This window comes from Lepidochelys kempii, chromosome 7, assembly GCF_965140265.1.
Source record: "Lepidochelys kempii isolate rLepKem1 chromosome 7, rLepKem1.hap2, whole genome shotgun sequence".
Taxonomy (NCBI): Eukaryota; Metazoa; Chordata; order Testudines; family Cheloniidae; genus Lepidochelys; species Lepidochelys kempii.
This window is the reverse complement of record NC_133262.1, coordinates 112,250,432-112,267,647: the sequence shown is the minus strand read 5'-3', so window position 1 is coordinate 112,267,647 and position 17,216 is coordinate 112,250,432. Positions and strand designations below refer to the sequence as shown.

Genomic DNA, 17,216 nt, shown 5'->3' with positions numbered 1-17,216 from the left:
CCATTCCCATTGAATTTAATATGAATTAGGTGCCTAACTCCTTGAGGCCCCTTTGAAGATCCCCTAGATATACTGATGTTATACGCTTGTTATGTTCTGTAGTCCTATCATATTCACTCTGTTTTATAACTAATTGTACATCTAGACCCCTGTTCCTGAAGGAGTTGGAGTGGACTAGAAATGTCTCATATTGGCTGGCTGGAGGAAAGCAGCATCTGACTGTATGCAGAAATTGCAGCAGGCCCCTCAGAGCACAAGGATATTTGTATAGTGCATCGCCAAATATTTTAAGGCTTGCTATTTTATTTGCCTTATCCCAGAACTGTTGGCTTTTGTATCTTGCAAATTGACAGAATCAGCAAATTTCTTAGAGGACCCTGAACTGTAACTGTCCTCAATCCCAGCAGATTGACAAGAGGCAGCTCATTCCCCTGAAAAATAAGTCTACTATAAGAGTAAGGTTGTGTTTAGCCTACTACAGATGGTGGCTACCAAAGTAACAAGGATTTGGAAGTATCTCTCTGAAGTCAGACACAAAGGAACCTCAGCTGTCCTATCTACTAGCATATCACCACTGACCTCCATTCTTGTATTATTAATTATTATTTATTTGTATGGACACTGTCCCATATTTTTATTTATTTCAATGTAAATTATGTATATAATAAAAAGACATATTCCCTGCTGTCTTTATTGTCTTCCCATATTTTGCTGAGAAGGAGTTACCATCATCCCTCAAGAAATGGGAAATTATGGGGTCACTTGCCCAAAGTGATTTCCCAGTTGTTATTTGCAAGCTGTTCTAATTCTACAGGCAATACCAGCCCACAACATACACACACAAAGCAAGAAGAGGAGTTCTCAAAAATTCTTTTGATGTCTCTGTTCTTCTGGAGAAGGGTGTTAAGGGTTAGCCAGGCATTAGGTCTTCTTGCTGTTCCCTCATCTTTGAAGATAACTAATGGGGAAAGTGTGTTAGTTGGTTACTCTAGAAAATCGGAGAATTTATTAGGGTTGAAAAAGACTTCAGGAGGTCATCTAGTCCAATCCCCTGCTCAAAGCAGGACCAACACCAACTAAAAACCTCTAAGGATGGAGATTCCACCACCTCCCTAGGTAACCCATTCCAGTGCTTCACCACCCTCCTAGTGAAATAGTGTTTCCTAATATCCAACCTAGACCTCCCCCACTGCAACTTGAGACCACTGCTTCTTGTTCTGTCATCTGCCACCACTGAGAACAGCCTAACTCCATCCTCTCTGGAACCCCCCTTCAGGTAGCTGAAGGCTGATATCAAATGCCCCTTCACTCTTCTCTTCTACAGACTAAATAAGTCCAGTTCCCTCAGCCTCTCCTCGTAAGTCATGTGCCCCAGCCCCCTAATAATTTTCATTGTCCTCCGCTGGACTCTCTCCAATTTGTCCACATCCCTTCTGTAGTGGGGGGACCAAAACTGGACACAGTACTTCAGATGTGGCCTCACCAGTGCCGAATAGTCACTTCCCTCGATCTGCTGGCAATGCTCCTACTAATACAGCCCAATATGCTGTTGAACTTCTTGGCAAGGAGCGCACACTGCTGACTTATATCCAGCTTTTCGTCCACAGTAATCCCCAGGTCCTTTTCTGCATAACTTCTGCCTAACCACTCGGTCCCCAGCCTGTAGCAGTGCCTGGGATTCTTCCTTCCTAAGTGCAGGAGTTTGCACCTGTCCTTGTTGAACCTCATCAGCTTTCTTTTGGCCCAATCCTCCAATTTGTCTCGGTCACTCTGGACCCAATCCCTACCCTCCAGCATATCTACCTCTCCCCTCAGCTTAGTGTCATCTGCGAACTTGCTGAGGGTGCAATTAATCCCATCATCCAGATCATTGATAAAGATGTTGAACAAAACTGGCCCCAGGACCGACCCCTGGGGCACTCCGCTTGATACCGGCTGCCAACTAGACATTGAGCCGTTGATCACTACCCGTTGAGCCTGACAATCTAGCCAGCTTTCTATCCACTTTACAGTCCATTCATCCAATCCATACTTTTGTAACTTGCTGGCAAGAATATTCTGGGGAGACCATATCAAAAGCTTTGCTAAAGTCAAGATATATCACATCCACCGCTTTCCCTGTGTCCACAGAGCCAGTTATCTCATCATAGAAGGCTATCAGGTTGGTCAGGCATGACTTGCCCTTGGTGAATCCATGTTGACTGTTCCTGATCACCTTCCTCTCCTCCAAGTGCTTCAAAATGGATTCCTTGAAGACCTGCTCCATGATTGTGCCGGGGACTGAAGTGAGGCTGACTGGTCTGTAGTTCCCCAGGTTCTCTTTCTTCCCTTTTTAAAATATGGGCACTATATTTGCCTTTTTCCAATTGTCCGGGACCTCCCCCGATCACCACGAATTTTCAAAGATAATGGCCAATGGCTCTGCAATCACATCAGCCAACTCCCTCAACACCCTTGGATGCATTAGATCTAGACCCATGGACTTGTGCATGTCCAGCTTTTCTAAATAGTCCTTAACCTGTTCTTTCACCACTGAGGGCTGCTCACGTCCTCCCCATACTGTGTTTCCCAGTGCAGCACTCTGGGAGCTGACCTTGTCGGTGAAGACTGAGGCAAAAAGACCAGAGAGTACTTCAGCTTTTTCCACATCATCTATCACTATGTTGTCTCCCCCATTCAGTAAGGGTCCCACACTTTCCCTGACCTTCTTCTTGTTGCTAACATACCTGTAGAAACCTTTCTTGTTACCCTTCACATCCCTTGTGAGCTGCAACTCCAGTTGTGCCTTGGCCTTCCTGATTACACCCTAGCATGCTCTAGCAATATTTTTATATTCCTCTCTAGTCATATGTCCAAATTTCCACTTCTTGTAAGCTTCCTTTTTGAGTTTAAGTTCACCGAAGATTTCACTGTTAAGCCAAGCTGGTTGCCTGCCATATTTGCTATTCTTTCTGCACTTCAGGATGGTTTGTTCCTGCGCCCTCAATAAGGCTTCTTTAAAATACAGTCAGCTCTCCTGGACTCCTTGCCCCCTCATATTAGCTTCCCAGGGGATCCTGCCCATTAGTTCCCTAAGGGAGTCTAAGTCTGCTTTTCTGAAATCCAGGATCCGTATTTTGCTACTCTCCTTTCTTCCTTTTGTGAGGATCCAGAACTCAACCATCTCATGGTCACTGCTGCCTAGGTAACAGGGACCCAGCAGGCAGCCCATGAAGATATCAGAAAGCAGAAGATATTTAAAAGTAAATTAGGGTTTGGAGGGTGTTGGGCTTATTGTGGAGTTTTTTTAATCTATGCAAATCATCTCAGGTATGCGCATGTATCTCACCCAAGTTAGCTTTCACACTGACACCCACCCTCAATAGTTGAATATTACCTGGTTTGGCAGTTGTATGTGATTTTCACATTAATGTCATTAAAACATAATAAAAATAATGCATTTTTGTAACATCTTATGACTGAGCTCTCAAAGGGCTTTAGAATTTATTTTTTAATGTAGACTCACAACACCTTTGTGATCCATAAGAGAAAAGTGTTATCCCTGTTTCACAGAGGCATAAGGTAGTTAAGTGACTTGCTGAAGGTAACACAGGAAGTCTGTGGTAGGAACACCCTGGCCTTTGTGGCCCTCAGTTGTGTAAATTAATTTCAAGACAATCCTTTGTCCTCTAATTGAGAAAAGAGTGTTAATGACGAAGTAGGAGCTATTGCCTTTAGAAGTGTCACTGGATCTTTAAAATTCCACCTGAGCATCAGAACTAGGTAGAAATATTCTTGGTGCAATGTCTCAGAGAAAGGATGAGAGAATAGTTCCAGTGAATGCCCAGAAACACCTGTATCATCGTCTGTTTTGAAAGTTAAACTCCCAAGCAATATAGTTTTTGATTCAGTATATGTTTCCTAACTCTAAATAATGAATGTATGCTGATTCAGTATGCATTCACACAGGTTAACAAGGAATGTGAACCATTATATCAAACTAAGATATAACTGAAAAAAGCACTAAATGGTTTGGATTTGATGAACCAAGATATCTCCATATATAAAAAGTGCTTTATAGTCCTGAAATAATAAAAAAAGGGCAGAACCCAGTTAAAATTCCCAATATGGAATTACAGGTAGTAATTCCCATCATTTACTCAGTATGTTTTAAAACTGTTTAGATCCATTTGCATGAGCTTTAGTGGGCATTGGGCTGTGTGATGCAAATGAGTCCATTGTACTAATGCAATGACACTTTGTCCATTACTACACTTAGCTTGTACAAAGAAAAGGAGTACTTGTGGCACATTAGTCTACTCCTTTTCTTTTTTGTGAATACAGACTAAGACGGCTGCTACTCTGAAACCTTAGCTTGTACAGTATCTTTTTAAAAAGTCAACAAATGAAACTGAAGTAACAGTGCAAAGTGCTGAAGGTTGAAACTGTTGGTTTAATAGCATACTATTGACCCAGTCTTTTCTCTTGTAAATCTCTCAACCTCAGTCACAATGCTGTCGTTCTGTTTTCATTGCTTCATGTGACCTTAACCAGTTTCTTTTTTCTTTTTTTTTTGTTAGGATAGCAAACAAACCTAATTGATCTTTTTGAGCTCTAGTTATTGTAGAGTCCTCAACATTATAGATGGTCTGGTTCTACATAACAATGAAAATGCCTACAGTTTAATCTAATGAAGACATTTATCTAGAATTTTATCTCCCGATAATATATATTTAAATGGAAGAATGTTTTTCAGTTATCTGGATAGTCATGCATAGCAGATCATCTTTAACACCATCAATTTTAACAAAAGGCATATTTATGAACTCAATAATATTTTCATTAAAATTAATTATAGAGGAAAAATTTTAAATTTGCCAGCAAATAAGACCAAGTTTTAACATGTTAATTTCTGGAAAAATGCACCACAAAACCAGTGATATACCTGAGATACATCAGTGATATTTTCATTCTTTGGACCGATGACCTAAACTCCCTTATAGATTTCCATCACGAATTCTATAACCACCACCCATCCACCAAACTGTTTCTAGAACACTCTTACATCAGCATCAACTTCCTGGCAACCACAATCAACTTCAGTAATGGAATCCCACAGACAGTTATATTCAGGAAATGCATGAACCACCGCACTCATCTTCACAGATCCACTCATTACCCCAGACACGTCAAGAAGTTTGTTATCTACAGCCATGTACTGTGATACCACAGAATAACACAATAAAAAACTTCTTCACCAAACACCACCACTTGACCAGAGAAGTAGGTCCCATCATGGAACAGGCCACCCCAAGAGAACCTGCTTCAATATGGGAGGGAAAAAAATCCACCAATTGCACACCCCTAGTAGTCACCTACTACACCACACTGGTACCTATATAGGATATCAGCGAACAGTTACAACCCATATTTGATGGGGACCACATCCTGAAAGAAATCTTTCATGAATCCCTTCTTCTGGCCTTCAAACAACAACCTCGCCAAGCTCATCGTCAGAAGCAAGCTTCCAGCAGACTGGGACTGACCAACTCAAAGCAGCACCAGACCCTGTCATAACAACAGATGCAAAATCTGAAGACATATTTCCACTGTTATGATGATCAACACCCCCCACAACATACCTTTCAAGACCCACGGGTCCTACACATGCCTATCACAACACATGGTATACCTCATCCAGTGTATCAAATGCCCCAACAACAACTATGTGGATGACACCAAACAATTGCTATGCTTTTGAATGAACTCACACAGAAAAATTGAAGACAAAGACATCCTATCACCTAGGGGCAAATACTTCTCACAAGATGATCAATCCATATCTGACCTCTCAGTCCGTGTCCTCACAGGAAATCTGGCCAGCATCTTCAAAAGACAAGGTTAGGAGCTTAAATTCATAGGTCTGCTGGACACTAAAATTATGGACTCAGTAGCAACACTAGCTGTTCTAATGAGACACAAAATCTGTAACTCATTAACCCTCCTTTGTACTAAGACTGCAGAGGTGTTAGTTGCTCACTTCATCTTGAATTGTCTCTTGCAGTATGTGTTAACTGCTTATGCTTAACAAACTGTTCCACCTTGAAACTCTAATTACCTTTCCCAGACCTGAAGAAGAGCTCTGTGTAGCTCAAAAACTTCACCTGTAGAAGTTGAGCTAATAAAAGATAGGTTTCAGAGTAACAGCCGTGTTAGTCTGTATTCGCAAAAAGAAAAGGAGTACTTGTGGCACCTTAGAGACTAACCAATTGATTTAGCATGAGCTTTCGTGAGCTCACGAAAGCTTTTGCTCAAATCAATTGGTTAGTCTCTAAGGTGCCACAAGTACTACTGTTCTTTTTAATAAAAGATACTAACTCACTAACCTTGTCTCTCTCCTATCCTAAGATCAATAAGGCTACAACAACACTGCAAACTGTTTCTTACTCTAAGAGATAGTGTAGTCTTACATCAGTTCGTATGTAGCTCTATACACTCTAGCAAAACATTTAAACATCCCAGCATGGGTATTTCCATTTAAATCTGATTACAGTGAAATAAAACTATAGCTATTAAAGGCTTAGGAGAACTACAAATACAAGCAGTAAAAAAAGACAGTTAGTAAATGAGGTAGTAAAACATTTGAGCAGGGCAAACAGTTTATAGTGCTCAGTCTTCCTGTAGCAGACTGTTCTATTCAATACAGACCCATGCACTGTTCCCTGAACTGCACTTAAACCTGCAATTAACCTTTCACGCCTAATGAAGCTGTTTTGCTGGAAAATTAAAATATATTGTAGTGCCTGTTTTTACAGAGACTGGGAGGAGAGTATCTCAGAATGAATGACTTTTCAGAGGCTTTTGTTGAAAAGCAAAATTAAAGTGCTGTGTTTGTATACAAATTGGGAATGCACTTTGCAAGGCAATCTCATTTGATGTGCTGTATTTTATTCCTGTACTTATTAATTGTTTTACGTAATTGTTAAAACAACAGCAGCATACCCACCCACCAGTAATTTTATGATTAGGCAGCTACTGCTTGACAATCAACTATTACCATTTAACTTCCATTAGGAAAGATTATATTTCTAAAAAAAGATAACCAAGTTCATATTGTATTCTCTCATATTTTTTCTCATTATGAATGCATTTTTCTTTAAAAACCTACGTACTTTACAGTGACATATTTGGCCAAGCTCCCTTTTTAATTATCTTTCCATACATATCTGTAAAACAAGTTACAGATTGTTTTTTCCAGCAAGGATTATGAAAATAACCTGACGTAGTTCTATGCAGCTAAAACAAATTGGACTAAGAAATAGAACTAATTCTGTGACTGGACTTGAATTTCCAGACCTCAGATCATTAGAGGTTCTTCCCTGTTCGTGGATGCTCTTTACTGACACCCTACCGAGAGATAAGAAGAAATGAGATAGTGTTGTGGTTTGGCACATATTAAGGCTACGTCAGCAAAACTCATGTCGCTCAGGGGTGTGAAAAAAACACCCCGCAGAGTGACATATGTTTCGTCAGCATAAGTGGTAGTGTGCACAGCGCTACATCGGCGGGAGAGCTTCTCCCACCGACATAGGTGTTCATTGGGGTTGGTTTAAGCATGTCACCGGAAGAATCCTCTCCCATCGGCATGGAGCAGCTACATGAGAGATCTTACAGCTGTGCAGCTGCCTCAGTCCAGCTTTGCCTCTGTAAAGTCTCTAGTTTAGATAAAGCCTAATATCTAAAGAACACAGGTAAACTAAACTGGCCGTGAAACTGGAGGTGACAGATGTTGAGCATCATAGGATTTACATTTCCAGCTTTAATCATCTTAAATATATTAGATTTTTGGCATTTTAGGAACAAAAGTCTACAAAATAAAGGTGAAGTTTACAATAAATATTTAAACCCCAGCATTTTAATCAAATCTTCAGTTGTATTTTGATGTAAATTCTGCTTGCCTGCAGCATCTGTGCATCATCTTGACTTGGTAAATGAAATTCCTTTAGACCGCCAGTCTGAAATAATGAATTGTTCCCCTAGTTAATTGTATTGCTTTGATAACAAGGAACTGTGCTGGGCCTAGAGAACACAATAAGTAAATTTCATCAGATGATTTGTGTGACGTTTTGAAAAATGATCTTCTGGAGTGACCTGATTTTAATGGAACTCTAACAGCATGCCAACATGTCCCAGAATGAAGCATTAGATTTGAAGGAAACAGTGTTTCTTATATGTTAGTTATGCAGAGTGGGGTGAGCAGCATGCAACCAAGCATACTAAAAAAAAATATATATATATAAGAATAATTGGAAGAAGTGTTTTCCTCCTAATATACAATCCATTTAACATACTAGCTAAGCCTAGCTGTTAAAAACAGAGTCACATATAGGGAAGCATCAAAAATGTCACTTAGATTTTATCCCTGGCTTTAGTTACACCAGCTATTGATAATGTTTTAAAGGTACCTCAAAGATAGCTTATAATTTCATTTATCAATGTCAAATTTTAGGGATCGCTAACTAATGCCAGGAAATGAGTGTGTGTGTGAAAAATTACTTAATCTTGGCCCTTGCATATCCTGAAACTGAAAAATGATAATAGTATTTAACACTTCTACAGCATATAGCACTTTGCATTTTCAGAGTTGTATGCACATTAACTAATTAAATCTTGCAACATCTTTGTGAGATAGGGAAGATACTATTACAGTTTTGGATTAGCACAGAATTTCCAGTATATCGGCAACCTGAACCACTTGGTTTCTTTCTCGCAATTTATTTGATGTAAGTAAAGCAGACTTTAGAGTCACAAAGAAACACTGAAAATTATATCTTGTCACTTATAATCAGCTAGGTGATGCAGTGAGATAATGTGTGAGGAATTACACTTAAAATTGGATTTTGTGATAGATAAAACTCAGTCCATGTAAAAGCAATAATACACGTTATTTGTTACAAATACTGGAAGCTATCTTAAAAGGTCCTAGAGTGGATTAGCAGTGGCACTGTATGCAACTAAGGAGCATTGAGTGAGCTCTAAGGGGAAGCCTTTACTGTGTTTGTCAATATTACTTAAATTAGTTATGGTTATATTGGTCCCCGAATGTTGTGAAATCAAGAATCAATTACTCTATCAGAGTTTGAAAAATAAAACAATGTGTTTTTGTGAGTTGTTACTGTTAATATTTTACATAAACTATTACTATCATGTTTTACTATCTGTTAACAACCCATCTATAATTTCTCTGATTTTATGTCTCCTATGATAAGACCTCTGATATACCAAGATCAAATCATTTTTTCATCTTCATCCTTATTTTTAATTCCCCAAAGCCATTAACAATTTCACACCACTGGCCAAGGGAATGGGACAAGTTTATAAAGAAAGTACATGTTTTGTATTAAAAATGTCTGTCTGCTTTGCTGAGGCTGTGTTTAATGGTTTTCTTAAAGCTGGTCTCTTTCTTTGATTAAAGCTATTTGGACTAAAAACATCCTTTGATTACAGTTCCAGTGAAATATTGTAGTTTGCTTCTTCATTCTACTATGTTATCACATCCGTTTCTCTTTAAACTATTAGGCTAATTCTGTTAGTGTTTTTATACAGATGAACTTCAGTATTAAAGTTACTTGCTACGTAAAAGGTTTGTAGATGCTTACAAGTTGTCTGTCACTTTTTCTTGCACTTGGTTTTCCACAATCCATGTAGCTTTTACTTTAGTACATGTATTAGCAAGTTGCAGACACGAAGTATGGACAGACTGCAAGCAGCTACCAATATGTTTCTTTGATAAACGAGTGTTGCAAGGTTTCACACAGTATAACTGAGAATAGAATTTGGCCCTAAGGCTTTACTTGGTTTCTACCATGCTCACACTGTTTACAAAAAAAATGACAAGTTACGTTTTGTTGTTGTCATTTATATTACAGTAGCACCTAAAATCTCATCTGAACTCAGGGTCCCACTGTGCAAGGCACTGTGGAAACACATAGTAAAAGACAGTCCCTGTCCCAAAGAACTTCTGTCTACGTAGACAAGACAAACAAAGGAAACAGAGGCACAGAGTGGTGAAGTGGCTTGCCCAAAGTCACATAGGAGGTCAGAGGCAGAGAAAAGATGGAACCAAGGCCTTCTCATTTCCAGCCTAGCACCCTATCACCACACCACACTACTTCCCCCCCCCCTTTTGTTCCTGATTACAAGAAAAACATATTAGATCATAGGAAAATGTTTGTTAGCTTCCCATCTCACTTTGAAATAGCCGATGACTTACTGGAAAGGTACAAAAGACTGGACATGAAAGGAACCGACACAATGCTGTGGAAGTCTTCTCACCACTGGGCACTAAATTGTGTTTTGTTTTGGTTTTTTTTTATTTTTCTTACAGGTCTTGCAATTGCAAGTGCATTGATAGACATTTCCCAACAGAAGCCTGCAGACTGTAAAGATAAGAGTTCAGGAATCAGAAATCGAAAACATCATCTTTCAACACGTCAAGGAACTTGTGTCTGAGGTCCAGAAAATGTACTTGTACATTCTGTAATGTTTTCCTTTTAAATGGCTTCCATTGAAAGCTATACTACAGCCTCAGTTTTTATGGAGGCAAACCTATGGATTATGATGACGAAGATGATGATGATAAGTAATGTTTCCTGTTATATTCACACTTGCAGCCTGCTATTCCCCACAGCAGAACAACCTTATGGCAAATATGAGTCTATTTGATGAGTTTATTTAGAAATAAACTAAATACTTGTCTCGATGCTGAGTATATCTTGCAGCGGGGTGGATATTGAGTACATCTAGGAAAGACTACACATTGTTTTGTAATGTAGAAGGGAATTGTATAATTGAAAACTAAACTATTCACAGGAAACTAAAAGACATTTTTGTAGAGCTTAATGTAATGGTGAGAATTGTACAGTTTTCTTCTCTTAATGGGAGTTAAAATACTCTTACAGAAAGCAGGAACTGAAGATGCTGATGTGGATTTAGGGGTTGTTTTATCATTGCCCAAATCTGAAGGCAGATTTTGAATTAAGCAGTATGTAGGTGTAGCCAAGCAAATATGTATTTTGATGATCATATCATATAAAAACCTGATTAAAGCATATCATGGTTTTTTTACCTTCCTAAAGGCCCTGACATGCAATCTAGGCTACAACAGGATGATGAGTGGACTTCATAAGAAGTTTATTAGAATTCCGACTGATATGTACTGTAAAGAGTACATGTTGGTCTTCTATACCAACTAATTATCAGAGCTGATGGAGCATGGAAAATGCTGTCCTGAAATCAAGTTTCCTTTTTTTCCAAAAGCTCTCTCCAAGATTGCAAGCCTAAGGAGAGTTTAACTTGCTGTTACTTTGCAGCAGTATACCTGCTTTTGCTTCAACACTGTAATTTTCTAAAGTGACTGTAAATCATTGTCCTCACCTCCCAGCAAAAAGGTTGCACCTCAAACAGCACATTGACCCATCCATAATAATAATTAATAATACATTATGATATTCCTCTGACCTTCCTTTCCCAGCTGCAGAATTTCATCTGATCTTCACTTTCATCCTATTTCAAGAAATATCCTGCATACAAAATACATATAATAATAAACTTCCAAAAGCCAGCGAGATTTTGGTTCTCAGATCATCCCTCCAATATGGGACCTCACCAAATCAATGCTCAACAACAACAAAAAAGCTAACAGAAAAGCATCCTCTCTAGTAGGCCTTAGTCTAATAAGCTTACAGGAGCTTGTTTACCATGGTAAAAGCTCCAACAAACAGCTTCATATGGCCCTCGTCACTGTATTTTCAGTTAGTTATAATTCTGAAATACAGCAAAAGAAAAAGAGACTGTTAAGGGGGGGAGGTAGCAGATGGGTCTTATTTCTCCTTTATGCATTAAACATTGATGATGGTTTATGTGAAACCAATAGTTTTGTTAGATCTTGCTTGGAAGTGAAGTTTATCACCTCCACGGTTGCCAAGGTGCTAATGTAGGAGAGAGCCACAGAGGTATAAATGCCTCTTGTATATGATAGAGTTTTGGTAAATATGAAAGATATAAAAAGATAATTGATGTTTACTACTATAGCTGTATTTTTCATTTTCTTTTTTATTTTAGGAAGGTGATGACATTTTACTGTTTACAATTGACTACATAGTTACTTGCATGCCATGGTGGTACAGCAGCAGTCATAAACCCCTGTTGTGAGTTGATAGTGTTTATTTTGTAATGCCATTCATACATAAAACTATCCTGCTTAATTTGGATGAGGATTGAATGTAAAAATTAAATAAATATTAAAAGGAATGGTTGTACAAGATTATTAGGTTGCATCTTACCATGACTGCTATATTGTTTTGACAAATTGTACATTTATGAATTATGCTATAATTATTCCTTAGCTGGCATGATTGTTTCAGTATTTTCCTATCTTAAAATATGACATTCTTAAGCTAAAATAATGTCATCATGATATTGTGTTTTTATTGACTGTTCTAACCTCACTCCCTTATTTCTTAAAACCTAAGATTCATTTTTAAAGATTCTTTTGCAAATTTTCAGTCAATGCTACTTAAAACCTGGAAAAAAGTGTCTTCTGAAAATAGCTCCTTATGTTAGTTCTAATGCAGAGCTGCTCCAGGGAAAATAAGCCAGTAGAACTGGTGTGCATGGTGAATTAGCCATTCAAAAAGCAAAGAAATAAACCACTTGTCTGGAAATTTTCCCTAATTCTGTAATATCTTTCTGTCTAAATATTACACATGAGAAATATACAGTTTTTTATGTGTACCTGAGACCCATGGTACACAGGTCATGTATTCTACAGAGCAATTACTCTGACTGGAATCCCCCACGTGGGAATTGCATCTACCTGTGGTCACCTGGAGTTTGACGTTACTTGAAAAGTAAATTCACATTTAAATGGATTATAATGTTTATTGTAGCACTTGAGATGGGCAGATATTCATTAGGCATTTTATTAAGCTATCAGTTAAAACATGTGGTTTTTATTGTTCAAGTAAAGTACCAGTGTCATGGGGTCATTCAACATTTTCATTATATTCAGAGTACTTTTTCTAACACCTTCTTGATTTTTCTTCTCCCAGCGTGCGTACAAATTAGTAAAAGTAAGTGCATTAAAGAGAAATATTAAATTAATGGTTGCCATTAAATGGAAAATTGCAACAGGAATCAAACCACAGTATCTCAGTAACTATGGTTACTTTGTTTTAGATCTATGAAAATACTGATGTGTCTCAGATACCACACTATGCCAATTGTTGGCAAATACTGACTCTTAATGGTGACCACTGTACACTGGGTGACAGATATTCTCATTTGCTTTATGCTTAAGAATGTTCAATGCTCTGCTCCCAGAGTATTTTTTGAACTCTAGATCAAATTCAGAAAATGTTGAGTGGCCCTTTGTAACTTTTGTGTGATTTATGTTGAACTAAAAATATAGGGCTAAAAACTGTTTGAATAGTGGCCCTGTGGTGAAATTCTGACCATCAGGATTCGATATCTGTATTTATTTTCTTTGCAAACCAGTCATTGATACTTCTGGGGAGAAATTCACAGCTACAAATTACTGTTCAAAGCAAAGTAACAGATATATCTCATACTGTAGCATGAGTGAACCAATCTCTCCATTTCTCGTGTGTGTGTGTGTACCTTCTCATGAAGCTACTTGAATATAGTCTGTGTAAATAAGTTACACTTCAGAATGTAATGAGTTCTATTAACTATATTTCTTTGTAAGAGACAGACATATATCTTTAACTAAGCAAGTTCGGATTTATATCTAACTGCATTTTTTTTCCACAGCGGGGCCCTCTATTTATATAGTAGAAACAAAAATGTAGAACATAGGAAAAGTTTGGATCTTGATATATAGAGTCTGATGTATAAAATCAGCAGCAATGATTAATTTCCCAAACAATTTACATTGTAGGTCTGGAATCCTGAGGGTAAGAATTTTGGGATCACTTTAACAACAGTTCAATTTTTAGGCCTAATAACTTTGACAGTATTCATCTAGATTACACAGTCATTATGTAAGTAATTTGATTACCAGGTTTTTTTTAAACCACCTGAAGGGTTTCTGGACAATAAAAGTAAAGTCTCTGTTAAAAATATTAAGCTCTCTCTCATTTTTCACATGAGCCATCTTATCAAGATTGTGTATGGTATTTATATAGGAAATCATCTTGAAGACAAATCTCAAATGGACGAAGCGTCCTTGCAGGTCAAGCACCACCTGGCTCGATCTCTGGCTCAGTCCCTAAAATAATCTGGCTGGATGTTCAGTCTCTATTCAGTCATGTAAAAAATAAATAGATCTTAACTTTTCAGCCTCGAGGATGCAATGTTTCCTGATGTGAAATACTGATGCTTGCGTCAGTTGATAATCTGTAGGAAAACATCTAAGCCAGTAGACACTAAAGCTATTTTGAATACATCTGACAAATAAATATTGCTTGTAGGAACAATAACCAGAACCCTAGATAAAGCCTTTCAGACTTCTCATATTAATGAATTTTTTTTCCATTTGTTTTCCATAGACCTGCTTCTGCCATCTTTGCTCACAGTGATCATCCTGTGTTTAGTTGAGTAGAGCTATTTTGTGACCTCTTCTGTGCCATATAATGGCTCATCAAGAGCTGTTGCAAGCTGCAGCAATTTGGAGCAGGGCCAGAATTTGGGAGTTGCAAAGTGGATCTCTCACCCATACCCAGATTAAGGAGGGCACAATGGTGAATCTGGCCCCTTGTGTTTCAATTTGGGCATCCAAAATCTGAGGCTAATTTTGAAAATGTGTGCCTTAGTCTTTTTGTGTCAGATTCCCTATCAGTCAACTGGTGATTTAAACAAAAACAACAACTCAAAGGGGGTATTTTGAGGCTTAGTTTGTTAATGTCTGCAAAGCATTGATGCTTTGATGGATGGCAGTACGAAAGTGCAAAGTATTACTATTTTCAGTGCAAGTTCGCAGCAGGAGATTTGCTTTCTGGAGAAATCAGCTTGTTTGATTTACTGTCACTGTTTAAAAGTGAAGGCCAGTTGGAAGGATACCATTAACTGCACTCATTCAGCTTAAAATATTTTTACTTCAGCCACAAAATAACCTCCTTGTAGTGTAAATAAAACTTAAAGCAATGAACAGTAGGATATTCTACTTCTCATGCTTCCTCACTGAAGAGTGTAGGGAGCATCATATTAATGTGAAGGCCACCTCACATGAGTGGGGATACAGAAACCTGCTGTCCACCATTTATTTATACACTGTATACATGCTCAGAAATTTATGTATGCCTTTTTTTTAATTTTAGAAGTGCTAGTTTGGATTGATAGATCCTTGAGGTTTTGTAGTGCTGCCCATCACTATAATATTTTAGTGCTTTCCATACAAAATAGCGATGTCCCAAATAGAGTTCATCGAGTCTCCGACTGTTTTCCCCTTTAGTGGTATAAAAACTGTGGTTGCAGTAGACCGGGGTAGGCAACCTATGGCATATGTGCCAAAGGCAGCAAGCGAGTGGATTTTCAGTGGCACACTGCTTCCAGCCTGTGGTTCCGTCCGCCAGCCCCTTGCCAGCCGGAGTCCCAGTTGCCAGTCCCGCTCAGCCCACTGCCTGCCTGGATGGACTGAACCCCTGGCCGGCAGTGGACTGAGTGGGGCCAGTGGCCGGGACCCTGGCTGGCAGGACATCGGAAAACTCAGCAAGGAAAAGCAAGGGCAAGGATCACACTAACCTGATAAGATCTGCATTTTAATTTAATTTTAAATGAAGCTTCTTAAACATTTTAAAAACCTTATTTACTTTACATACAACAATAGTTTAGTTATATAATATAGACTTAGAGAGAGACCTTCTAAAACGTTAACATGTATTACTGGCACACGAAACATTAAATTACAGTGAATAAAGACTTGGCAGACCACTTCTGAAAGATTGATAGATCCTTGACATGCAGCCTTAACTCTGACCCCTTCAGTAGACTGATTCATTGTTTTGGAGTGCGGTTGTGTACAGGGCGGTGCTGTGATCTTTCCTAGCCAGCTGCTGGTGCAAAGAGAAGTTTTTAGACACTGATGCTGCCTGATCATTCAAGCTTCTGGATGCATCAACCAGGATCCCAAGGCTTTGCATCACTTCGTTGAAGGGGGAGCTACATGCCTTCAATGTAAGTGGATGTCAAGGTTCCTCCCCCACTCTGAACTCTAGGGTACAGATGTGGGGACCTGCATGAAAAACCTCCTAAGCTTATCTTTACCAGCTTAGGTCAAAACTTCCCCAAGGTACAAAATATTACACCCGTTATCCTTGGACTGGCCGCTACCACCACCAAACTAATACTGGTTACTGGGGAAGAGCTGTTTGGACGCGTCCTTCCCCCCAAAATACTTCCCAAAACCTTGCACCCCACTTCCTGGACAAGGTTTGGTAAAAAGCCTCACCAATTTGCCTAGGTGACTACAGACCCAGACCCTTGGATCTTAAGAACAATGAACAATCCTCCCAACACCTGCACCCCCACTTTTCTGGGAAATGTTGGATAAAAAGCCTCACCAATTTGCATAGGTGACCACAGACCCAAACCCTTGGATCTGAGAACAATGAAAAAGCATTCAGTGTTTTACAAGAAGACTTTTAATAAAACATAGAAGTAAATAGAAATAAAGAAATCCCCCCTGTAAAATCAGGATGGTAGATATCTTACAGGGTAATTAGATTCAAAAACATAGAGAACCCCTCTAGGCAAAACCTTAAGTTACAAAAAAGATACATAGACAGAAATAGTTATTCTATTCAGCACAATTCTTTTCTCAGCCATTTAAAGAAATCATAATCTAACACATACCTAGCTAGATTACTTACTAAAAGTTCTAAGACTCCATTCCTGGTCTATCCCCGGCCAAGACGACTACAGACAGACCAGACCCTTTGTTTCTCTCCCTCCTCCCAGCTTTTGAAAGTATCTTGTCTCCTCATTGGTCATTTTGGTCAGATGCCAGCGAGGTTACCTTTAGCTTCTTAACCCTTTACAGGTGAGAGGAGCTTTCCCCTGGCCAGGAGGGATTTCAAAGGGGTTTACCCTTCCCTTTATATTTATGACAGTGGAGAACCGTACCCCTACTAGTTCTTCCAAGGATTTCACCCAACCAGCAATACTTCAGTCTTGCCTGGGTTCAATTTGAGCTATCTGCTCTTCATCCTGGAGCCGAT

General features: G+C 38.8%; 1 protein-coding gene across 5 annotated transcripts in view; it reads left to right on the top strand.

Moving 5' to 3' along the window:
* Positions 1–14,109, top strand: part of ATRNL1 (attractin like 1) — a 1,081,427-nt gene extending 1,067,318 nt beyond the window's left edge. For 4 of the 5 annotated variants that reach the window (XM_073354269.1, XM_073354267.1, XM_073354264.1 and 1 more), the window contains one exon: positions 10,367–14,109. In XM_073354269.1, coding sequence (XP_073210370.1) covers positions 10,367–10,491 — 125 coding nt within the window. In that variant the 3' untranslated portion in view covers positions 10,492–14,109. Of the gene's footprint in view, positions 1–145; positions 622–10,366 lie in introns of those variants that run through there. The other variant, XM_073354266.1, reaches the window with a different exon arrangement.
* Positions 14,110–17,216: the final 3,107 nt, after the last annotated feature.